We start from the raw sequence: 27,045 nt of genomic DNA, 5'->3' as shown, positions 1-27,045 counted from the left end.
ATTTTATGTAGAAATAATTAATGCTTCGAGTTTTCTAGACTTTCCTTGACTCAGGATTTCCAGTTTTCATTCACAAATCTGAAGGCTAAATCTACTTTTCAAAAATAGATAGCTATATTATCGCTTCACTCCAGAAATGAAGGATTTATGTCAAATACCAAACAACCTGAGATAAAATTACCTATGCAAATCCACACTGGAAAGCTCTTGAAGAAAGAGTATGTGTATTACTGGCTATGAACCAAATACAAATATGAGCAGTGTAATTGCAACATTTTACACTCCTAGATCATATAAACTCTCATTTAATTTAATATAAACTTAGTAATACTGATGTAAGCCTGGATTAACACAATTGAAGGATTTATTTCAGATTTTCTGTGCTGTAAGTAAACTCAAAACACAATAGAGTTCCACAAGAAACCTGGAAATTACTAGAAACCTTACTGTGGATTAATTACAGTGGCAGTGTAAATTTTGTATTTATGCTGGAAAAGGAATGTGGAGGTCACTGTAAGTCACATATTTCCAAATTCGTTTTCCAAATCAAGCATCTCCCTTAAGCCAGAAATGAGATCTCATTTCAGATTAGGACATTGCCTAGACAGGAAATAAGGTCTCCTAAGTTATCTTTATAACATACAGAAGGGATATTGCCTGAACTGGTAAGTATCTAACCAGCTTGTGAGCAGTACTACTGCTTCCACTAAAGCATTAGCGTTTATTTTAGAGGTGCAATGTCAGACCCTCATTAGGCACTCATCTGACCTGGGATGCTCTGCGTTTAGAACCCAGAATAAATATACCGTATTTCAGAAATAGTTTTAGTTCTGAAACTGTTTGAGATGATCCTTATGCTTAATTTTATTTGTGTGTGTGTGTGTGTGTGTGTGTGCATTGTTTTCTGTGTCTGGCTGAACAAAAGTAGTTAAATAGGATTAGTAATATAACGCCATAAATAAGATTAATCAAATACAAGACATGGAAAAAACTGCCACTGAAGTACCAAGGAGAAAAACAACACAAGAATATAAAACCTGACTTGACTTTTTATTTCCTCTTTCCCTCGGAGGACCCATTTTGAGCAGTTTGCTAAAATACTAAAGGATGATCTACCTTCTTTAAGAGTTAGGGACACACATTCACAATGACAGAATTTCAGACTTACTTATGTGTAGTGAAGGGAAAGCAACTGATCACAAGGATGTTACATAGTGTCTTAGATTGGCATACTTGCTTTTTGTCATGGAGGATCAGGATTGAACCAGGTTCTTGTTTATTTACTGGTTTGGCCAAGGTGACTTATTTACTTCTGCTAAATGCTTCAGCTTCCTGGTATGTAAAAATGAAATGGCAAACACCTCGCTACAGTGGAAGTTACGAGGCACATGCAGTGCTGTATAGTTCTGGGAATCCTCGGACAAAAAGTACTTTGGAGCTGCCAAGCACTACTAGTAAAGCAAAGTTACGCATAGTAAACCTTCCTCCAGTCCCCATATAGCAACATTAATATGCATTTCAATATGTGTCAGGATTGTCTTGTCTCATGGTAGAAACAGGGGTGGAAAGAATGGCCTACAAATCAGTACCAAATGTTCAGGACATCCACTTGTTCATCAGTGATAAATTCAGCCAAAGGTTGTTGGTTTTTTTAAGTAAAAATGGTAACAATGTTAATGAGAGGCTCTGCAGAAAGGCCTGACTCATGGTTATTGTGCACCTCAGTCACTCCCACAAAAGCGGGGCGGCTGAGGGTCTATGTATTCCTTACTCTTCCACTGGTACAAATGAAGTCAGAAAGCAATGGTGAATCAGGCACAGCATTTTTAGAGCTACTGAAAAGAGCACAAAAGCAATACTCAGAACCAGGATTACTTAATGGACAATGACACATGAAATTCAGGATACAGGTGAAAAGGGGGTCTTTTTACAGTTAGATATGCATTCTGAGGACGGTCACAGTATAGTATAACTGCTAAAGCGCCAAAAAATGCTAAGGCATATATGTCATTTATGAAGAGTTGTTGATCATATAACAACCTATGAGGGGTCATTTCCATTTACTAATGAAGGTGCTGATTTTACTCTTTAGGTGGTCAAGTGCTAAACAGGCAACATAACTGCATGTGACATCATCTTGCTCATATTAATTCAAACAACCTAATCAATCTGCTCCAGTGCCAAGAGGAATGAGGACAGACATTCTCATGGAGACATCCTTATCAGTGGAATTTAGTTCTTATCTATCTTTTCCATCAATGAGTTTGACCTTGCTTTTTCTTTGTTTTTTATTACATACACTGGGGTCTTATCGGTTTTGGTCTTATCCAATAATTTCAGGAGTTAAAAGAAATCCCTTTTTCTTTTTCCTTTTTTTTCTCTCTCTCTGGTCATTAACTCAGGCATGATTTTTCTGACTGTTGACAACAAAAGGACCAAACAAGGTTCTTAAGTTCCCAAGCTGAGGCCAGAGGGATTATATATATTCCTTCTAAAACAGAGTAGATGTTTTTTTCCAAGTAGAAGACATTAAGTATGGGATAAAAAGGTGATACAGTCACTTTTCAGACTAGACTAAATGCTAAATATATGGAACATATATTATTTCCATGGACAACATAGTTCAAAGATGCATATTCCAAGATTTCGTGGTGTCACATCCCATTTCATAGAAACTCCCCCAATATACAGTATCATTCAACCAAAAATAGCACTGGAACATTTGCTGCTTCACAGTGAGCTCAGATGGTTCCTCTGTCTTCCAAACATTTTCTTTTCTGAATTCCTGACAAATATCCCCAAGAGTCCAAGCAAGTTGTTTACCTTTTTGGCTAGATGAGCAATGGCATATTTTTAGTGCTAGTATATGGCGCCTTCAAGGAACATGCTGTCCTCATCTCTCCACAAGGCTCTGCATTTTGGAGCACTCCTCCAAAGAAAACACATTTCTTTAACATTTCTTTTGTCCCCTTCATCTACTATTAACTTTATGCCCTCTCCCATGCTGCCAACTATTCTTGGAACAGATTGTCTCTGCCCATGCACTAATTAAACAGCTTGCCTTCTAAATCACTTTCTCCAGATCAAAATATTTTAACAAGAGGAAAGCCAGTCTTAGTACTCAAAGCATAAAACAGAACATCAGATATACCAGTTCTATTTTTTTCTCTGCCACAAACATTAGGTATGTTCTTAGTCAAATCATTTTTGCTAGGCTAGCACAGACAGTGCAGATAGACATAGGTTCACACTGCTTGCCTTTCAGATCAGTCAAATGCAAGCCAGCCCTGGTCCAGAGCCTGGCACATTCCTCAGTAAAGTGCAATGCCCATCTCAACAGGCTGTAGGGAAAAACTGGCACAGCACTGGGCTCACAGAGCTCCTCAGTGATCAGCGGTATGGTCGCATCAACTTCACTGATGCCTATACCTGTCACTGTGGATTTCTTTCTAACTTGTCCTAGCTCCTTCACATTCAAAATGGGACTGAAACAAAATGTATTTTAGATATCACTGGCTTAGAGATAACACCTAAGAACAATATACAAATCTTTTGTTCTGTGTTCCCTGAACAGGGGGTCTGTTGGTACTAGCCAGTTCCAACAGACCACCCCCACACCACTGAGCCCCTCAGTCGAGATGGTGGCGCCTCTGGGAAAATGGGAAAATTCTTTTTCCTCTGGGAAAAAGAATTTCCTCTGGGGAAATTCTTAAATAAGAAAGGGCAGAAATGCTGGACAGGCAGAGGAGGAGAGAGTAACAAGGTCAGGGGAGTGGGTGGTGCTCTATGGCAAAGCAGGTACTTCCCTGGAGGGACTGCAGCCCATGGAGGACCAGCGCTGGAGCAGAGGAAAGTAGTTGAAAAGGAAGGCTTGGCAGAGAGAAAACACTGTGTCTTGACCCCAACCCCTGTGCTGCCACACTGGAGGGACTGAGTGTGACCTGCATCAATAACATGGGTGGAGAAGAGGTGTGGAGTGTGTGGCGTGAAGTGAGCCTGGGAATGAAGCTGAGCCTGGGAAAGGGAGAGGAAAGGCAATTTGAATGTTTGTCTTTTTTTTTATTTCCAAATACCCAACTCAGTAATTAAAAATTTATACTAGTTGGCAATAAATTAAATTCCCCAAGTCAAGTCTGTTTTGCCCGTGACAGTACTTGGTAAGTGATTTCACTGTCTTTATTTTGACCCACAAGTTTTCTCACTCTTGTTCTTCCTATTTTCTCGCTGTTCCACTGCGGGGAAGGGAGTGAGCAAGTGGCTGTGTGGGTGCTTGCTGCCAGCCAGGGCCTACTCACCACATTAATGAAGAAGGCAACGCCCCTTGAAAGCAAAGCAGAATTCTAAATAACATATTTTTAAATATATCCATGGGTTAAGAACAGTGGTTTGAACCATTCCACTAGAGACTGGCTTCCCCCACTTTGTCTAACCAGATCTTTTGGTGCCTCAGTGCTATTTTAATTCTCGTTTTATAAAGAATGCTGCTATAGCTGCACAAGAAGATGTAAAATCCATCCCCCATTTCTTAACTGTAGTAAGCACCATAGGGGAGACAGATAAAAAAAGCTGTAAGCACTCGCATTTGTTACTAAGCTTGGGAGAGACAGTCCTGAATACATGCAAGGCACGGGTCAGAGTAAAGAAGGATTTTTTTACATTGCTGGTTTTCCCCGTAAAACCACACTTCTGCGGGGTGTTTGTCTAGACCCAGATGGAATATGCAGTAAGCTTCTCACAGAGCAGCAGCTTTCTCTAATGTTATTTTTGTAAACCTCTAGGCATGGATCTTGCTGCAGTCATAATGTGAGTACTGATAGTGTGTTATGAAAAAACAGAAACACTGGCTCGGAAATTTTCTGGGCTTGATGCACCCCTTTTCAGCCTTCTTCCTCTCTCTAGAAAGCATACGTAGGGCTTTGTGGTATGCACCAACTAATTTCTGCACGCTGCTTATTACGCTACTGAAGAAACAAAAATAACAATAATGAGCCCAAACCTATGTTCTGGCTGAGCTGTGTTCAGCCCCAGAAAAAATAAATGTTGAATAAGAGAGATCCATGTATATATATGCTTTTCTCAGACATTGGAGCAGACAAAGGACAACAGAGGCTCATAGCACAGACTTAAGCAATTTCAAAGGATGCTCACAGAGGCCGAATTTGGAATGTATTGTTCCTTCCTTCCTTCCTTCAACTCCCTTCTGAGTTATATGTATATTCCCCTCTCCCAGGGAGTGCAAGAATGGGTTAATAATGGTTGTTTCACATTACTTGCCTGTACCTGAATGGATGTTACCTTGCCATTCCTGGTAACCCTGATTTTGATCAGTGTTGAGTCAATGATTTCATCTTGTTCATCAGTGCAATTCAGGCCAAAAAAAAAAAAATACAGTTATGATGGTGTAAAGAAAAGTGCCACATAGCAGCAAGGATAGATTTATGAGTATATGCTCAGCATCTAATTAAGAAATGCACTGAGACAGAAAAAGACAATTAGTGTAGCTAAATCAATAAGAGATATATTGCATGACATGGCCACTTTCAAAGACTTAGCAAGAAAAAGGTAATTGAACTTTATGTTAGAATTATCTCCCTTAGCAGGGTGTAGAAATTCAATATTCCTTTTTTTTAGCTCTGTTTAGGCTTTAATTTTTTTGTTCTGTTATTGTTTTGCTTTGTTTTCTTCCTCTACAGTGGAATAAAGCATCCAGGTTCCTTCATACTGTTGAGTTTTCAGAACATTTCTCTAGTGATTAGGAGTGTAACAACATCAGCATTCGTAAGGCTAGAGTGGATACTTTGTTGGACTAGATACTGAAAGGTTAAACAGTGACCTTTTGAAACAGGGAGTAGATCTTCAGGCTAGACTTCTTGTACCTGTTTCTAGCCCACAGTTTTCCACTTCTGCTTAGTTTGGAATAACTGGCTAAGCAGCCTTCCCTTTCCCCTTCTCAGGTACAATATCATACATTATTCTCTGCAAGAAATTCTTGGAGAAGCCTCCAAAGCATATTTTGTATTTACCATGAGATTTCTTATAGATATTAACACTATAAAGATTGTGATATTGCAGTCTTTCTAAAGAAAAACACTATTTGTGACTAGCCAAGTAACCAAAGGGTGTTCTCTCAGGTACCTAGCCCACAGGGAGTGAATTTTACTCTGGGTGGGATACAGATCCCAGAAGAGCAGAACAGAAGTAAGAGGAGGAAGACAGAGCAGCTTCCCCCAGTAAAAAACGTGGAAAGAGTGGAAAACGTGTCACTCCTTGAAGTGTCCCTCCATGCCACAACTCTCCCCCTGCTCCTCCCAGCCTTCTCCAGCATTTTGCAGGAGTTGCCACTGCTTATCTGCAAAGGTAAAAGGAGGGCAGGGAGTGCGTTCAAAAGGAAAGGTCTGGTGTAGGGTGAAGGGTACATCAAACACTTTGTCCCATGGCTCAAAATAGTTCTTATTGCCACAATGACACGTGTATGTGCCGAGGGAAAATATGAGCATGTAAATTACATTAGAGTGGTTAATATGATAGCTTGACAGTCCTGAAAGGTGAAGGTTGAATATGTAAAGCTACATAACGCTAAATTTGCCACCTTCATCCAGCCTGTACATAACCTTGAAGTAGCATCTCTTGAGTGGGAAACTAGCACAGTCCTCATGCCTGGGATGAGGCACCATGTACAGGTACCCTCATGAAGTAATTTCTATCTATTGCCTTTCAAAATGCATCACCCCCCTCATGCTCAGTCTCTGATGTTTCCCCCAAGGTTGCCCACAGGAGTTTTGGAGGATATTCTGAAGAACACAAAATAGAATGGCTCTATGTATTTGTTGGGGGAGAGGGGGGAACAATAGCTGGAAAAAGAACAGAGATCATATTCCAGAGATAATCCCTGATGCACATAAAAAATAGCCTGAGTACATTCAAATTAACAGTGGAAGAAAACAGTTTCCTGAACTTACTTCATCATTACTCTATTGTTTTTATGTTCTTCTTTAAAGACGATAGATAAATCATCATCCATAGATTGATTCATCATCCATAGAAGAGTTTGGAAACTCTTCTACTCAGTGTCAATTGCCAAATATCTCTTACCTTGCACTTAAATCAGTTTTTTAGCCACTAATTGCCTACTACACCTGTCTTTGGTTTATCAATTATTTCTGTGTAAACATTCAAACAGGTGCTAAAATATTAGGCACCCTACCAAAAAAAGCTAAAGTAGTTGAAGAAAAACCCTGAAGAAAGCAGAGGGTCTTGGGATCATATAGTACAATAGCTGCAGTCTATCCACAGTCAGAAAGCAATGTAATGAAAATTGCCTTCCCAAATGAAAAATTAACTATTACAATTTACTGTAATACAGATAGATACCTGAACAATGACAAATAAAGCCTTTGTATTAATCACGGATTTCTGACTAGGTTTTCTACCATATTCTGTTTTTAAGAGCTGTAAAATATTATGAGCACTGCAGTTCAGTGACAAGAGTATGACTCCAGTAAGAAGAATTATTGAAGGTTTGAACCCTTAATAATTTTAAATAATGAAGAAAAAATAATAAAAATATATTAAAAGCCCTCACATAAGCAGGCAAAAGAGTACAAGATTTCCTCTGAAGAGCCCTGTAGTCAACAGCTACACTGTGCAATGCCTGTCACAGAAAGAGGTGTTACAGTAATACCAGTGGTAATCACTTTGGGGGATGGACTTCAATGCATATTGGGTTTTAGTTTTGGTGGACTGGAGCTGACTTGAGATTTCCAGATAACACTATACTCTGGATTTAAGCTAGTTTTAAAGCCTGGGTTTAGAATAGTCTTTCCTCCTCTGGTTATACTATCATCTTTTTAGTGAGACTGATTTGATTGTAAAATTGAAGGAATTATTCTCTCTTCCTGGTGTTGACATGTTCTCCCTTCTTAGAGCTGCTGCCTTCTCTTTCCAGCAACCCCAGGAATGCTGTTTCAACTACCACCAGGCTTAACACCTCCTGGGGCTCTCTTTAGAGGTAGACTCACTTCAAGACCTTCATGATCCTATCTTTGAAGGCATCTCAGTCTGATGCTATACTTCTCGCAAGCCCTTACAGGCCCAACAGACATTGTTGATAAACCAAAATGTTTAAAAGATCTTTCAGTGATGTCAAGATCTGAATTTAACTGTTCAGGTTAATATTAACCCTTAAAATATATGCCAATTTGCAAGAGGTTATTGACTTGCAGAGTTAAAGAAGGATGTACTCCACAACCAGCCTCTGTAATCTTTAGACTCTAAACTTAGCAACAAAGACCACTGGATAAGAACAAATCAGCAAAAGGTTTGCTGCACTTAAGTTACTTTTCCTGAAGCAGATTAGCTGTAAGCATCACTAAGTGAATTAAATACCCAGTTAGAAAGAATAAAATGCCATAACCTGGGATCCATAGATTTTGTCATGAATTTTTTAGTACTAGCATACTATCTCAGCACTGTGCAGAAAAAGATACTTTCTTGCAGCTCAAATATCATGGAGGGGGAAAGTGATCCAAAGAGTAAAACCAACATATTCAAGACCATACCACAAGCCAGTGGCTGAACCTAAAATAGAATTCAGAGACAGATTTGGATCTGGTGGGTGAAAAGTCACTGCATGTAATGAAGTCACAGCCTGCACCTTTAGTTGTTTAGTTCACTCATAGGATTATCGTTGCCTGTATCTTCTGTTGGCACTGGAGCACAAGGACTACTAAAGCAGGTGATGATCAAAAGCAAAAATAAAACTTCCTGCTATCTTTCCATCACCATAATTAAAGCACCAGTTAGAAACATGAAAAAAGATGTGGCCTGCAGTACCTCAAGGAGAAAAATATTTCAGAGACAGGCATTGTAAATTTACCACTCCTGCCTTTCATCCTCCAGTTCAACTTTGTAAGAGTCTACAGTCACACTTCTGCCATTACCAGACATACTACAGTGAAGTGTCCAGATGGCTGTGGGTCTGGACTGCTTTACATCCAAGAAAAGCAATTAGAACAACTCTTGTTTAGAAGGACATTGAAGGAGTCCAGGCAGGAAGGAGCAGAGTGAGGAATACATTTGTAGAGTACAGAAAGACTAACAGTCCTCTTTGTAACAAATACATTACTTATGAACTAGAGGAGAATGCACCCAGAGTTTTCCAACCTGGACCATGCATCTTGACAATGAAGTCCTGGATTTCAGGAGTCCTCACGAATTTTGACTTAAACAGTTGTCAGACAGTATCTTTTGGAAGGATTGAAACATGCTTCCTCACTGCACCCTATTGTTTTCTGCATAGTGAAACTCCTTTTCAAGAGGATGGAGGGAGGAGTGCACCCATCAGAAGTAGTTCACAACCCATTCCAGTGTGGTGGGAGATACAGTGTTTGAATTTCCATATGCTTAAAAAGTCATTGTGCTGAAGTCTTATTTTCCTGAGGAGAGCACATCAGCCTTAAATTGCTAGAGACAAATGATTCCAAAGAGTCTAACAACTCAGCACTGACTGTGTTTTTAAAGGCAGTTACTTTTGGTCTAAATAAAGTTTGAAGAGAAAGATAAGCTGAAATAAATAGAGGCAGTGCATTTGCTGACTCTGGTGCATCCATGCTCAGTATGCTAGCTGCTGTACATTGCTCTTCCAAGCTGCTCTTTCTGCCGTGCTCTTTCTGTAGAGCCTACACAGTTGCTGCAGTTTCTGGATTCTTACAGTACCTATATTCCTTAAGTTCACTTTTATAGAATTATAGAATCATAGAATCGTTTAGGTTGGAAAAGACCTTTAAGATCATGAAGTCCAACCGTTAACTGTTAACCACTGCTAAGTCCACCACTAAACCATGTCCCTAAGTGCCTCATCCACGTCTTTTAAAAACCTCCAGGGATGGTGACTCAACCAACTCCCTGGGCAGCCTGTTCCAATGCCTGACAACTCTTTCAGTGAAGAAATTTTTCATAATATCCAATCTAAACCTCCCCTGTTGCAACTTGCGGTTATTTCCTCTTGTCCAGTCACTTGTCACTTGGGAGAAGAGACCAACACCCACCTTGCTACAACCCCCTTTCAGGTAGTTGTAGAGAGAGATGAGGTTTCCCCTCAGCCTCCTCTTCTGCAGGCTGAACAACCCCAGTTCCCTCAGCTGCTCCTCATAAGGCTTCTGCTCTAGACCCTCCACCAGCTTCGTTGCCCTTCTCTGGACATGCTCCAGCACCTTAATGTCCTTCTTGTCGTGAGGGGCCCAAAACTGAACACAGTATTCGAGGTGCGGCCTCACCAGTGCCTAGTACAAAGGTACAAACATTCCCTGCTCCTGCTGGACACACTGTTTCTGATACAGGCCAGGATGCCGTTGGCCTTCTGGGCCACCTGGGCACACTGCTGGCTCATATTCAGCCGGCTGTTGACCAACACCCCCAGGTCCTTTTCTGCTGAACAGCTTTCTTCCCCAAGCCTGTAGCATTGCATGGGGTTGTTGTGACCCAAGTGCAGGACCCGGCACTTGGCCTTGTTGAACCTCATACAATTGGCCTCATCCCATCGATCCAGCCTGTCCAAATCCCCCTGCAGAGCCTTCCTACCCTCAAGCAGACCAACACACCCACCCAACTTGGTGTTGTCTGCAAACTTACTGAGGTTGCACTCGATCCTCTTGTCCAGATCATTGATAAAGATATTAAAGAAGACCAGCCCCAATGCCTGTGACCTGCCACCAGCTGGATTTAAGTCCATTCACCACAGCTCTTTGGGCTCAGTCATCCAGCCAGTTTTTTACCCAACGAAGAGTACACTCATCCAGGCCACGAGCAGCCAGTTTCTCCAGGAGGATGCTGTGGGAAATAGTGTCAAAGGCTTTACTAAAGTCTAGGTAGACTACATCCACAGCCTTTCCCTCGTCCACTAAGCGGGTCACTTAGTCATAGAAGGAGATCAGGTTAGTCAGGCAGGACCTGCCTTTCATGAACCCATGCTGAATGGGCCTGATCACCTGATTGTCCTGTACATGCAGCGTGACGGCACTCAAGATGATCTGCTCCATAACCTTCCCCAGCACCGAGGTCAGGCTGACAGGCCTGTAGTTCCCAGGATCCTCCTTCTGGCCCTTCTTGCAGATGGGCATCAGATTTGCTGACCTCCAGTCAACTGGGACCTCCCCAGTTAGCCAGGACTGAGGGTAGATAATGAGCACTTCTGCCAGATCCCCAGTACACTTGGGTGGATGCCATCAGGCCCCATAGACTTGTGGGTGTCTAAGTGGTATAGCACGTCACTAACCATTTCCCCTTGGGTTGTGGGGGCTTCACTCTGCTACCTGTCCCTATCTTCCAGCTCAGAGGGTTGGGTACCCAGAGAAAAACTGGTCTTACTATTAAAGACTGAGGCAAAGAAAGCATTAAGTACCTCAGACTTTTCCTCATCTTTTGTCACTATGTTTCCCCCCGCATCCTTTACAGGATGAAGATTCTCCTTAGCCCTCCTTTTGTTGCTAATATATTTATAGAAATGTCTTTTATTGTCTTTTATGGCAGTAGCCAGATTAAGTTCTAGTTGGGCTTTGGTCCTTCTAATTTTCTCCCTGCATAACCTCACAAGATCGTTGTAGTCCTCCTTAGCAAGTGGTTGTTTGCTCATACTTTCCCATTCTTCGAGCAGTATCCTCACATAAGCTTCACTTAATTTCTATCATCCCTAACCACTTCTTCCAACCTCTCAGCCTCATTTTGTCTTTAATTCCCATATGGCTTCTTCCCTCCAAAACTTTCTGCTTCACAACCAACCTGCCATTTGTTACTATCACATCCTTTTCTCTGTCTGTATATTTTCCTGTCCATTTAAAAACACTGTTTACAAATCAGTGTTTCCACAGAGTCTTCATAAACTGAGGTCCTGTTCCTGGCTGGCTTCTATGGTATCCAAGTGCTAATAACTAATAACAGCATATAATTATATCTACTGTCTTTACTGCAACAATAAGAAATTCTTACTAGATTATGAAAATGTAGGATTCCTTTCTGGTGACTGATTTTTTGCATTTCTCAGCCATTTTGTTTGGTGGAAATGACCCAGGAAATTGTTAGGCTAAGCTCTGAACACTGAAATTTCAGCTCATAAATCTTGTATCATGTTGGAATAATACTGTGTATGTGCACCAGTATGTTGGATTTCACACCCCATCCTGACAGCTCTGTCCAGAGACAGGATGCCAGCAGATGGCAGATTGGTCATTGTGCTGGACTGTTCCCCTGTGGAAGTCCTTGAGTTAATTTAAAAAAAAAAAAAAGTAGCTTTTTTCCTTACAGAAAACCACAATGAATAACACCATATTAAAAAAGAGAAGATAGGGTGTTAATATCCTCAGTGGGTTTTGAGCAGCTGATGTAATAACACACTGATGCTGGCTAGTAATGAAATGCAATAAAACAAAATAAAAGAGATGGTGTTGATTCTTGGTATATTTTGGTTAGATGTCAGGAAGTGGAAAGGAAACTTTTCCATCTATCTTCCATTAACTTAATCTGCTCAGAAATGCAGGTGTCAGGCCATATATTCAGAACTACAAATAGGATCTTACTAGCTAACGTATCACTTAGGTTATAATACATTTATCTATTAACCATATCCCAAATTTTGAATTCAGTAACAAGAGTGCAAATCCAGAATGATTTCACTGGCTTGTGTCGTGTTTTAGTCCCAGCCGGCAACTAAGCACCACACAGCCACTCGCTCACTCCCCCCAGGTGGGATGGGGGAGAGAATCGGAAGAGTAAAAGTGATAAAGCTTGTGGGTTGAGATAAAGACAGTTTAATAGGTAAAGCAAAAGCCGCACAGGCAAGCAAAGCAAAACAAGGAATTCATTCACTACTTCCCGTCGGCAGGCAGGTGTTCAGCCATCTCCAGGAAAGCAGGGCTCTATCATGCATAACGGTTACCTGGGAAGACAAACACCATCACTCCGAATGTCCCCCCCTTCCTTCCTCCCCCAGCTTTATATGCTGAACATGACATCATATGGTATGGAATATCCCTTTGGTCAGTTGGGGTCAGCTGTCCCGGCTGTGTCCCCTCCCAACTTCTTGTGCACCCCCAGCCTGCTCACTGGTGGGGTGGGGTGAGGAGCAGAAGAGGCCTTGGTGCTGTGTAAGCACTGCTCAGCAGTAACTAAAACATCCCTGCTTTATCAACACTGTTTTCAGCACAAATCCAAAACACAGCCCCATCCTAGCTGCTATGAAGAAAGTTAACTCTATCCCAGCCAAAACCAGCACAGTTTGCCTAAACAGTGATCTGGATTTGAATCTCTGGCTTTGGGAAGGACCTCATCTGAAATTTTGATTCAGCTGCCAAAAATGAGAAGAATCGATGCTGATATGGGGCTGGACGAGAAAGCACAGGGTGGGGGCTGCCTGGCAGGAAGCAGATGGGGTCCCTGGGCTATGGCATTACCCTAGGGAAGAGGAGGTAAAGGTGGTACTTCAAGGATACCTCAAACAACTTCTCTGAACAGCAAACTTTGCTGAGAACTCACTCACCAGTCCCTCACTGGTGTCAGGTATAATGCTATGGGTTTGATGTGAGCCAAAGGAAAGGAGGAGAAAGAGCAAGCAGAGAGATAATAGAGCAAATGGATGGACTGAGGGGAGACAAAGAAAAAAGGCTGTACTTTTAAGTGTTTCTCCTCTGCGCAGTTACTATCTTGTACAAAGTTTCTTTCCCAGGATCTGTTTTCCATTCATTTTCAGATAATGAATTTGTAAAGACAATTCCTGTCACTTGTACAGTAACAAAAGAGATCAGAGAAGACAAAAATCTCTAAAAAGAAGTTGAATCTCTAAAAGAAAGAGTAGCTAGAGTAGATCTGACGTATTCAGAAAGACAGACAACAAAGTTTAGGAAAGATAGAGCTTTGGCAGTTGCTGAAAGGAAGCTTTCCACCAGCTCAGTGGGACTTCTCTTACTCCTGCCCCAGCCCCATCTTCCAGCGAAGAACTGCTTTTCCTAGTACTGTTTCAAGGTTAAGGTAATGCCTACTGCTGTCTTTCAGAAAAAGTATATAATTTTCATAATGCTTACATGTCTCTTAAATCTAGAGTGAACCATTTCTCAAGAGATCAATGGACAAACAGGTTTTCTAAGCTTAAAACCTGAAAGACAGATATCAGATGTGTCTGTTCTGGCAAGTCCCTGGTTCAGTGAAGTGTGAGTTGTTTACAGAGCCATTGCGTTTCTGCACAAAGCAGTGTATTTTCTTGAGACGCGAGCTTCAGGGGTGCAGCCTTGCCACCATCCATGTCTCTGGCTGCTCGCTCACATCTCTGTATTGCAATTCACATCCTACCAGCTGTGTTGCCAGGCCTGTCCTCAGCATAGTGCTGTAAGCCAGAGGCATGAAAGCAGTAAGCAAGTCCAGGAACTGCTCACAGTGGTTTCACCTCAGAAGCCAGAAAATCCTGGAGTGCTCTCAGCATGTTGTGCCCAGGCTGAATGCCTGCATCATGTACTGAACTGCAAGATGAGGGAAGATTCATCAGGTTATGCTCATCTCATCTATTTCCAGTGAGAATCTCAACACTCATTACAACGTTTGAATAAAGTCTATCTGAATTTACCCTATATTTAACTCATGATAATGACAGCTGCTGCATTCTGTAACTGTGCACTCTGTCTATGGAGTGCTTTCCTTTCTATCTTTAGATGCTTGCAGCCTCTGTGTGTACAGAGCAAGCCAAAAGAATGGGGTTTATTCTGCTGTTTATTATAGAAACAGTCTCAGATCATTCATAAGATCCCTCACATATGTAAGATAATACTACTTTTATGGTTTTATGTCACTGTGGAATGCATATTTCATTTCTGTAGTGTCTGGAAAGCTTTGCCAGGTGAAAATTATTTGTAAGAATTATCAACTTTTTAATCACATTTTGAGTGTGTACGTGGGTTTTGCAGATGGGCCAGGATAACTGATTCGTCACTGAACCCAGATGTTGAATGCTTGTGACCAGTGCATATAGTGAATATGGTGACCCTGTACATATCCATTTCCTGGGGAATCACACTTGTATGCATGTGAGAACAGACTATAGCCAGGTTCTGCCCCAGATTATTGAAGATGGGATGTATAGGAATAATCAGTAGCTGAGTAGGTAGGGCTTGTATGGGGGACGCTTTGGTTTACGTCTCTGACCTGGTTGATGTTTATTTACTTGTACCAAAAACGATTACTCCAGTAGGACAGAAAGCATAGATCTGACACCAATGTGTGGTGTTCGTATCCCAGGCAGTGTCACTCTGCCAGTGCCTCCCTTTCCTAAAATGGGACATGAAAAGTTTCTGTTTTTACAAAGCATCATTTTGCAAAGAAATACTTCCAGTCCTGCCTAGTCACAAATGAGTAGTTGTTTTCCTGGTTATCTACACACTGAAATAGCGGCAACACTTTGGATTACAAGATGCGCAGTGGCATGTGTCCAGCTCCTCTGCTGAAATATTCTGTCGCTACTGTGGGGGTAGTGTGTGTTTGATAAGAGCAGATCTCTTTCCCCATTTATGGAGTTCAAATTGTTCTTAAAATCCCCACAGAGTGCCTGGGCTGGTCATGCAATAGCTAAATGTGGCATTCTTGGGCTTTAATTTGTGCTGCTAATTAATATAAGTTTAGTGGGGCTCTGGGGCTCTGCACAGGTCATGTCAGAGGCAGCACAAGTGCACTAGCACAATTCCTCTGGGAGGAATCCTCCTTCCATCTTCCCAGCTATGTCAGGGGATGTCAGGGGCAAGTTGTCCCTTGTGTGGCATGGGCTCCATGCTCACAGTTACACTGTTGGATGGAGCAAGAGACCTGTTAAGGAAATGCATTGGGTGAAAAGACTGCTGTGCCGACAGAAACCTTCCTCTCCTTCCCACCTGCCAGTGTATGCATACTGCCTTTTACCTAGCTTCAAAAATGATCCTAACAACAATGCAAAATCAAGTCGCCTTCAAATCCCATTCACCTGTACAGACAATGACAAAGTGGCAAGGGTTTCAGGAACTCTTGGCTGCCACGTAACACCCCTAAGGGTGAATGGCATAAACAGAGGCCACCGGAGACAGACAGAAGCAGTGTTGAGGCATATGCACATGGAAACTTGATCTATTATAATGTCCAGGACACATGCAAAGTTTCTTCCCATTCCCTTCCCTAAAGGTACAAGCTAGACTGTCCCAAATTGCCCTTGAGGACCCACTAGAAGGCAAATAATACAGGTAGCTAGTGAATGCCATCTTAGAGGCTCAGATACAAGGCCTGTGGGGCAGACCTAGCACTGAGTTTCATTTCTGTTAATTGCTTTTCAAAATGGGATTATTAGAACTGCATGTGATATTAATGGTGCAAGTGCACCATGGATTTGTGCAGTGGTGAAATGGTCTTTTGGTTTTCAACTCCTTCGCTGACACTCTTTTTTCCCTTTTTAACTGCTGCTAAGTTTCACAGTGCTATTTTCAGACAACCATCCATAGTAATCCCAAGTGTCTTTTGGAGTACTGAAATTTGTTGCTATGCCTGTATCAACATATTAGGATTTCTTTCCTCAAACTTATGAAATATGTATTATTTTCTATCACCAACAGTGGATTCCATTTACCATCTTATCATCCTTTTGCAGCTTCCACTTTAGCTATCCTGAAACATCTGGAGACATAATTTGCACTGTCATCTGCACACTCATCTTCTTGTCTGAACCATTCCAGACCACCTCTGTTAAAACGGTAAGATCCCAGCAAGGACTCCAATAGAATCACATCAAAAATGCTATCATCTATTCCTAATCTCCATTTACCCTTTAAACATGTACTGACTTGTGAGACCTTCTCTCTTACCTCATCACAGTTTCATTTCCTCATAGCCTTTGATCATAAAATTTGGCAAAAGCTTTCTGGAAATTCAATCTGTTATAATCACTAGATCATTGACACAGACCCAGTGACCCCTCAGCTAGCTCCAAAAGATTTGTAAGGCACAACACCCAATATTTTATTATGCTTTTCAGTGCCTTTTTAGCCTATGTTTGTTCCTTTTAGTTTCCTCCTAACTACAATCCTAATTTTTATGTCCTCTCTTTAAAGGTTGTAGCAGGTTGCTTTATGCCCACAAACATGCTGAATTTGAGCTCATTATGGAGACAGTTACAAAGTAAGAAACAAGAGTTACACATTGAACTAAATTTTCTTCACTGCTCAGGATTAAATCAAGAACTGTTACTCCACTTGTGGATTTTTCTGATTAGGTTCAAACATTTATGGAGCCTAACAATGTAAACACAATGTGGTAATAAATTACATAATTACTAAAATTCTAATGATTTTATATTCTGCATTAGCTAACAATATAAAGTACATATCATGTATAATATATTAATGATTATATATAATACATCAAATGTTATGTAAATAATCATATAAAGTGAAACCACTGATATGAAGACTAGTTACTAAGATGCATGTAAATTGTAAACTATATCAGGAATATTTCAAATAGCGGAACCTCATTACTAGGAATATTAAGGAAATTATGTATCACCTTGCCCACCAAATCACAAAAGAACAGATGTAATGCATTTATGAGAATAAAAAGGAATAAATATATATCTTGGCTAAACAAGGGGACCACAGATCTCTATACTGCTTTGGAAGCTGTCAAAATACCAAGGAGGAAAAGAAATAGTTTAGATGGTTATAAACAAGCAACTGCCTTAACTCAAGACAAGGAAGGAGTACTTTGAATACCAAAAGAACTCCCATTAAGTGGCAAAGGGCTATATTCTGTATGAAACGTTAGTATCAGCATTCATCTGTGAATCTTAAAATACTTCAGGTAGAGCATGTATTATTTTATTCATAATCTATCATGCTAACAGTTTAAGCATCTTGTCCACATCACCCAGAAAGCCAATACTACAGCTGACAATTAATCAAAGATTTTCTGACTTGCAATTCATATCGTGACTTTGAGATGTGGTTTTTCTTGGGCAGAAGTAGGCTGGAAGGTTCAGAGATTCCTTTGAAGTGAAGCAGGTATAATAAGAAGCTAGGTAAAAATGAAACTAGGGATCTTAGCTACTTCTGTTTTTGCAGACCCAACCCGAGCCACCTTTCAATAACCTTATTTTTCATTTCATGAAAATGTAGCCCATTTTCAAGTGTTCTCCAGTCAGGCATGTACTGGCTTACTCACCCATAATCACTAGTCACCTTTTTCCACATGTAGCCTGAGAGATACTCCTTATGGCTGGTCTGGGACACTTCACAGTAATTTAATCAAAAGGGAAATTGCTCATACTACAGTCTAATATTCAATTACTTCCTTTCAAAAACAGTTACAAATAATTTGGTCTCATCTGTGGGAATGTTTTAGAAATAGATGCCTATTAAACTAACCAGCTTGGACAGCTTCTCATCCACTCCATCCCTGGAAAGACTTACCTCCAGTTACACCACCTCCAAGGGAAGCATCACACAGGTCACTTCTAGAAGTTCTGCTTCAAAGAGAGAATCCCCGAAGTGAACCATTGGCAAATTAGCAAAACAGCATTTGGCAGGTCTGCAGCACTGCTTGTGAAAGAATTGCTTACGGTGATACAGACTCAAAAATAGAGGGTACTGGCAACATGAAGGGAAATTACACATGAGAAACTCTATACAGAAATCTGGTGTAGGATTTATCCATGGTAGGCAAGGCAGGTAAATACCATGAAGATGATTCCAGTCAGTGGCATTATGCCAGTTTTTACAGCTGCAGATCTACTTCAATGCATCTGTCCTCTTGCAGTAACAGCATATCACTCAGCCATGTCTCTTTCCAAGTTCACATTCACTCCAGTAACCCTGCTTTCCAAGTCTTCTAGGGTTTATTAGTAATACAGTCATGACCTGCTCTGCATCCCTGTTCCTCCAGAAGTTACTCTACCTTCTCTCTGTTTTCAGTGAATGGATGTACATGTCCAAAGCAACCTGTGGTGTTTTGAAGGCTGCTTTACAACCAGTCCTTGTAAAGAACCTAGCTTAGGAGATACATTCCCCAGAGATAGCCTCAAGAAGGAAATTCAGAGCCTGATCTGTAACCCCTGCATCACCATCTAGAGAAGTCTATTTCTCTCCACTGACTACAGACGCCCCTAAGGACATTAAGTATGAAAATATTACATGGTGCCCAACATATAAAAAGGACTGCAGGTAATAGCAACAGAATTAAAAGTGTTATACAACACAAGCAAAAAACTGACAGTGAACTTACTCTGAAAACTTTTTCCACCCTTGCGATACCCTTCCCAAAGATGGTTCCAAGTTGGTCTCCAATCCCAGCCAGCAAGAAGCCAAACAGTGGAATCCCAAAGATGGCATACAAGATGCAGAAAACCTTGCCTCCAACAGTGCTTGGGGCAATGTTCCCATACCCTGAGGAGAAAAACAATTGTCAAATTCTCAGAACTTATACATGGCTTTTTAGACAAACTAATGGGTTTAGAAGAACTGCTGTTACTGCAGACTTACCTTTGTTCCACATGTAATTCCTATTTACAGACTTCCCATGGCATGGTGTCATTTCCCAGGCGAGCTACCCCCTGTGATTTAGTTCTTCTTGTAGCCCCAGTTACCAATATTTTCTATAGATTCAGGTCCTGTCTAAAGTTGTTGTTTGATTAATTAACCTAGCTTGACTTATCATGGCACAGAAATCCCTCCATGCTGGCCTGGTGCCTGCATGCTGCTGCTCCTCTTGGGCTGTGCCAGTGACTTCCTGATGGGAGTGTGATTCACCTGACAAGGCTCATTTTCAGTGGTTAGCTCATAATTTCCTCAGCCCCTCATCACACTGACTAGCTACACTGCAGCCTCCAAACTGTACCCACACTATGCAAATTTGCCCTTGAACTCTTTATTCAGTTCCCCTTTCAATTTGACAATAAAGAGCCTAACATTTGTATTTCATGATGTTTTTTAATAGCTTTTAACAAGGAAGTTTTTAAGCCTTCCTTCTGAAGCTCCTACTCCGTTTACATTTAAAAATCATTATTGATGCTGTAATAAAGGTGCATACATGCCTTCATTCCATCCTCTGTTAGGATAACCTGGGGCTGTTGAAAAGATGACAGATTCTGACCAAGGCATAATTATCCAGCTACATATCCTGAGTGAAAATTCTCATTTTGGCCCAAGCATGTTTGGGCATGTTTGGTTTCGATTCCTAGCCTTGTAACCCCAGATAAAATGTGGGGAACATCTGATACTGGCAGAAAGGCAGCTCTCCACCTGTCCTGTGCAGTAACCTACATGCAGTCACCACAGTTTGTTCAGGCACTTCTTCCCTTCCCTGCACCACCCATGTGAATTTAACCTTAGGAACCTACGTAGACCATTATGACTCCAGTAGCCATGGTATTTCTGTTAAAATGTTAATGTTAAAGATAAAAAAAAAGAATTGTGGCAGTAATATTTGCACCTTTTCATTTAAGATCAGGTATCTTTATTGGAATGTTATAGAGATTTGTATTCTGACTAGACATAATTATTTGAATATTAAAAATGATCACACAATCACAAATCACTAATGAATTAAAGTGGAAACACAAAGCATCCAGACAGATGGAGATGTAAGAGAGTGTCTGCTTCATCTACAGCAATTCCTTTTGGTCCTTGGGAATTAAGGCCTGGCTCCCAGGTCCTAATTCTGTTAGGTTTGTGACACTGGCACTGGATATATCTCTCTATCATGGGTGAAAGGACTATGCTGACTCACAACACTGCCTCCCCCAAACCCACAGTCCTTTTCATGGCTGCATCCGTGATCCCAGATTTCTTCTAGAAGTCCAAGAAAACCCAGGCTCCACAGGCCAGTGGACTGAGGTTGACCAGGTAGCCTGCTGAGTGTCTGCCTAAGAGAAGCCCTAACAGGGCTCTGGTGGATAAAATAAAATCATTTTCTTGCTCAGACACAATACATAGACTTTATGCAACCTATAAAAATCTAATTCATGGAGAATTTAAAGCAAATATGGGCAAAAATCCAAGCTCTTTTCAATAAGTTATTTAAATAGCAGATGTCAATGAATATGCCTACATAAACTAGGCCTACATAGTGGCATTTATTTTAATGAGTAATTTAAAAGCTTGTCACTTGGGTCTACTGAGTAAACAAATATTAAGGGAGGGTTTTCTTACATTTGATTCAGAAATGTTTTCTTTCTTTCCGCCTGCTGGTTTTATGCTACCATTAAAAATACTTGGTAATGTAGCTTAGTATGTAGAGGAGCACAGGGAGGAGTACACTCTCTCCAATCGCTCTTTCACCCTCACTCTGACAACAGAGAAAAGGCAAAGCCAAAGGCACAGACTCCACTGTTGGAGATGATCACCACAGCAAGTTTTGTAACTGCCACAGGTTTTTTTTTGTTGTATTGCCTGCATAAAAAACTTGTAGAATTCAGTCAAATACTCACACTTTAATGAAGGGTTATGTGATTGTCAGATTATTTGTCTATACAGTCACCAGTGTGTGCATCACAGTTGTAATATGGAGAAGCACTTTATCCAATATTTAAATCAGAAAAATACTCAAAGGCAATGCAAATAAAAAACAACAATCTGCCAGTGATTTCCAAATAATCAGATCTCTTGTCCTCTAACCATGACAGCACTGAAATCAAGCTTAAAATTATAAAACCACAGTATAATTGTCAGCAGATTAACTTTATCATCAATGTTAACAGTTTATCACTTTTTCACTTCACACCATCTTCCGAAATCCCAGCTGCTTCAACAATCTTCAGGAGAGGAACTGGCTCACAGAGGAGAGGATAAAAATGTTAGCATATCTAAGGCCAGCATTCAGAGATCAAGAGACTAAACTCACTGGACACAATGTGCAGGGGGGACAGATGATAAGGGTCTGAATAATGAATTTTACTAAAATCAGTGATTCAAGAAAAGTAAATGGAGCAGTTCAGTATACCCTTCATCTAAAACAGAGAAATGTGTCAATGTTTCAAGGCCACAAATTCTAGAATGGAAAAAAAAATTTTTTTTACACAATGTACAATTCTTGGAATTCCTTCCAATTATTAGTATGAAAGTGAGGAAGGATTTTTAAAAGGTTGTGATACTTATGTGAATACATTTCCAGTTACAAGGAGTAGGGTATGAGAAGAATTACTTATATCAAACTTCAGAGCATAAGCCAAAATTAATTGATGGACTTAGGAAGAAAGTTACCATTATGGGTAAATTCATCTATAATATTAAAATCCAAATTCCCAACAACCATAGAATAGTTATTTCATTGGGTACTAGTTCTTGATCTTTTTAGTGAAAATTAAGACCATCTGCATCTACACCAAGAAGAGGGTTATAAAGCTTTAGCTACATCAGTGCTACTTGTTTTCAGTTCAGCATTGCTATTCTACCCTAATTGTGTAAACAACTTGTGATATTTACCCAGAGGCTCAATGCCCTTGACACATACCAGAGGCATGCCTTCTGAGAATTGAGAGAAATACAGTTCAGCCACTTTATTTCTTTCTGATCTACCTTCCTCAAATTTATTTCATTATCCAGGTCTCAGTGTGACTATGTATTTTAAAAGATAAGCAATAAACATACCTATTGTTGTGATGACTGTTCCAGCAAAGAAAAAGGCACTTCCAAGGTCCCAATGACTGCTGTTGTTAGAGGAATTTCCTATGGGACTGACTCCTGCATTATCAGCATCAATAGCATGCTGCAAAGAAAGAGACAACAAATCAGCCTTATGCGTGCTTTGCCATATCCTATGCAAGTCGGTATAGGCTCCAAAGAGAAATTTCTAGGACCATGGGAACAGCTTAGATTTAAACTTTTTAATACCTGCTCAAAGTATAGTAGCATCCTCTGTACACAAGAGCTGAATATACGACTGAACTAAATAGCTACTAAGGTGGAAGAAAGATACAATGCATAGACAAATGGCAAAAGAAATGTTGAGACAATTGAGGCAATTGAGAAGTAGAGGATGGACACCACAAAGAGATCCATAAATATCACTCTTGTAGCAATAACTGTCAAAGGAAAAATTCCCCAATGGGAACAGCTGATGTTAGAAGCAGCAAGAAGGGTGGTAAATACAAATAATGTTTGTGAAGTCAACTGCAGCTAGTTAGCCAAGGATTTTAATTCCCAATTAATCAATTAATAATTGATTAAGTTATTTATATTTTATGCTAACTAAAGAAAAAATAGGATATATACATATCCCATTTGAAATGAACAAAAAGGATAGCTATGGAAATATCATGAAACAACTTTGTGATCAGCTAGGACTTCTCAGTTGCCACACCGGACATGATCGCCTGTCCATAAATATAGCATGGTACAGAGACTCCCAGCTAGTGCTTGAACGAACTAAATCCAGAACAGAAGCTGAGGTAGCCCTACTACTTCCAAGTCACTGTCCTGTGTCTCACACAGCACTGAATCAAACCAGGCAGACATATCAGCCTGCTGAATGTTTGCTTGGGAATTTCTAAAAATGCACCATATTGTATCATGGGGGCATACACATTTGCCTTTCATTGCAGCTTCCCAGCCTCCAAAGCACAGAAATAAATCTTTCATCAGCATCTGGCACATTCAGCTGAATTGCTCTAAGTTCACTTTTGAGATGCCCTTTGGTACGTATTCTCTAGTTGCTTGTAGGTCTCATGCATTCTATTGCCTGTCGTAGAGAAATTCAGACCTCACTCTGGAACAGCAGATTGCCTTTCAAAGTAAACTTCTCCTTCCCAAATGTTCCCAACTGAGATTAATTTCCATAAAACCAATGCAAAGAAACCAAGCTTCTCTCTTTCTGCCTCTGACCATTTCCAGCTCTTTGCTTTTCTCCCATTCTGTTCCAACCTCACTTAATGTTGCTGTTACCATGTTACTCGTGCTACTGCCAGATCTTCCCCTTCTCTCTCATTCTGATATTTGCTCCTCCTCCTAAATATTGCCACCAGCCTTTAGCCTTGGTTATTTCAGTGACCTTATTGCCAGGCTCAACAGGAGAGGCAAAGTGCTGCCTCTTACCTCCTCTCTTTCTTTGACTTTGTTCAACACAGAATTACCACCTGTCAATACAAGTTTGGTTTGACTTTCCTTATTCTGTTTCTTTAACCACTTGTCTTTTGTCTCTGACTTATGATCTATGAATTGTCACTGTGATTTTTTATTTCACCTTTTTCTATACAGTCCATGTGGGAAGCAAGGTTAACCATTCTATTTGACCATTGCCCCACTTCTCATCTGTTCATGTCTATAATTTCTCTCCTGATCTTCTCTATAACCTCATATTCTCTTGTGCTTTTAGCACTGCCTTTTAAATACATCCATTTAACACCTCTTCTATCCCTAACTTTCATGATACACTTTTCTCATCATCCAGCTCTTCCCTCTGATGGCTCATTTATCACATTTTTTCTCCTTCCATTTTGCACATTTCCTTACTCATTTTTTGCCTATATTTCCAACTGACTTCACCATCACAAATGTTCCTCTACCACATTTTTTTCCTTTGGCTAGTTTCAGCTAATCTGCTCCCCATTTTTTAGTTATTCATCACATTGCCCCACGAAAACAGAAAGCAGTGGGAGAAGAGGCGCATGGGCAAGAACAGAGGCCAGGTATATCTAAAGATATCAGTACAGGACAGCCTTTTTTAACAGTAGAGCCGCTACATGCCAGGCTAAGGTGATTGTGAAATTACAGCATGAGCAAGCTCCAGACTGGACTGGTTGCATTTCATGTGGGCAGAAAGCCAGGGTTCCTCAGCACCTGTCCATACCTCAAGAAACAGGGATATAGAGAAAGGAAGTGTTTAGGACCAAACCCTTTGAAAGGGCTTCTGTACCAGTTGCTGGCATATTGCAGATGGTGTGAAACCAGAGATCATTTGTTTGTTTACCCAGAAGAGAGTAAATCAACATAACAGACAGGTTGCCCATTTAAATAGGCCATGACACACTGTCAGCTATCCCGGCATGTTACTTCTGCCAAGGAATGCTGCTTGCCTTCCCCTTGAGTGTGTGAATCTCTGTGAGCTAATTACAACACTTTAATCACATTCGAGTTTACACAGTTCAGCAAGTCTGTTAGGGCCAAGCACTAACCCCTGAAGCGAAGGAGCATCCCGTTGCCTTAGGTAGCTTCGAGATTCTCAGACTCCCTTCTCATCCAGAACAAATTCATTTTTTCTTTAAAGATTAACTGACATCATTCATTTATAAATATCCAACTATCCCAATGCTATCCCTTAATACATAGTATTTTGCGCACAGCGATGGAGGACAGAAAGGGAGCAGTAAAAGGAGAGCAGCCCTGCAGTTAGCAGCACTTAAATATGCAATTTCAGGCCATGCAATGAGTAAAGGATGCCTTACTACCACCACCACAAGTCCACCTACATAGAAGTATCCTGCTAGATGAAGACTGACACAAAACTCGAACAAGGACACTATCACTGGCAAGACTCTCCCAGTTCACACAGACCATGAAATTTTACAACAGTTTCCCATCTGTGAAACTTCAGATAGGCTTTGCAGCATGACCTGAAGAGCTGCATCCTCAGGTTATCTTGGAGTAGGGAAAGAACCAATTTCCAGAGTGCTAACTGCTCTGTTGGCAAACTTTCCACATTTAAGAAATTTTAAACTAGTAGTTTCAAGTATTTTTATAGTTGAAGTATCATCAGAAGTAAGAGGTCATCAAAGTACCCATAGCTGTTTCACACTTACTCCTTTCCTGATCCCTTCTTCCTTCTCAAGAGGAGTTACCTACACAGTGCACAACATTTTTTCAATATTTTTTATTAATTCAGAAAGCATTATTCTTTAATGAATAATTATTAATCAACGGTAATTTATCTTTCGAAATGCAACCCATTCAGGGAAGGCAATAACTTCGAATACCTCAAAGGACTGAAATCATCTTTCTTGCTGTTCAAGTAATGGATGTGTCCTGAAGCCGATAGGCAGATAGGAGTGAGGGAAATGACAAAGCTACCAAAGTAAATCCAAGTACTCAATGTTATTTTTTTTTTTTTTAAACATGTCTTTCTGATCATGATTTTCAGTTTGGTTCCCTATCATTGTACAGATGTGTATTTTACTCTCGGCCCCTTTGGTATCAGCACATTATAGTCCCTCTGTAACCAAAAAGACATGGTCTGGTGAATCTTCATGGGACTGAAGGCAAACCCCACAGTAAAAGCCGAGCATATGTGGTGATACTGGGACGACTGAACCCTGTATTCCCAAAAAGAGTGCAGTCCAGACTCCAACTCAGTCTGGAATAGGATTTACCAATTCCACCTGTTGATATTCAGGCAGCAATATTTAAAGGCTATGAGGCATGGACCCACCCTGGGCTGCCTAGTTGTTAGCATATAGGACTCAAAGTCCAAAGAAAGGTGTAGTGAACACTAACTTGTCTCACCAGGTGTCAAGAGTTCCCCACACACACACAACATAAGATCGATAGTATCTCTTCTGTATGGATAAAATCAATTATATTCTCATTATACCAAATAGAAACTACTCGGGCTTCACCATCTCAGTCCCTGCCCCAGCAACACCATACAAGCGTCGGGCTCTAGCTCCGCACAGCCCTGCCCTGTCCAGCCACAGGCTCTGCTGAGCTGGGGCCTGACCTGTGGACTGATGTCCTGGCCCAGCCTCAGCCCATCCCCATTCCCAGTGAGGTGCCTGATAGTCTCGGCTGGAAGATGCCCCTGGCTGCCCCCAGCCAGCCATGCTCCCTGGCTAGCAGTGGTGGGGTCCACAGCCACCAGCTCCCTATGCCCTGGAGTGTAGGTGGTCCTCACTGTGCCAGGATACTCACATACCTGATCCTCCTTGGTGCATGAGTGAATACATGCCAGCCTTCACTAATGTATTAGGTACTTTGATCACTAATTAAGACAATTATATCAAGAAAAAGTCTAGAGTTATGCCCATAGGCAACAAGATAGCTGGGAGCTAGTGCAGCTGATGAGGAGACAGGA

General features: G+C 40.9%; 1 protein-coding gene across 1 annotated transcript in view; it reads right to left on the bottom strand.

The window, feature by feature from the left end:
- The window catches only part of KCNK10 (potassium two pore domain channel subfamily K member 10), a 63,854-nt gene that overhangs the window by 6,612 nt on the left and 30,197 nt on the right, over positions 1–27,045 (bottom strand). Inside the window, exons 3-4 of the mRNA XM_059819793.1 lie at positions 22,632–22,749; positions 19,270–19,430 (exon numbers count right to left, since the gene is read on the bottom strand). Coding sequence (XP_059675776.1) covers positions 19,270–19,430; positions 22,632–22,749 — 279 coding nt within the window. The remainder of the gene's footprint in view (positions 1–19,269; positions 19,431–22,631; positions 22,750–27,045) is intronic.

The sequence above is a fragment of the Gavia stellata genome, chromosome 7 (genome assembly GCF_030936135.1).
Source record: "Gavia stellata isolate bGavSte3 chromosome 7, bGavSte3.hap2, whole genome shotgun sequence".
Taxonomy (NCBI): domain Eukaryota; kingdom Metazoa; phylum Chordata; class Aves; order Gaviiformes; family Gaviidae; genus Gavia; species Gavia stellata.
Note: the sequence above shows the minus strand (reverse complement) of the source record. Positions and strands in the feature narration are given on the sequence as shown.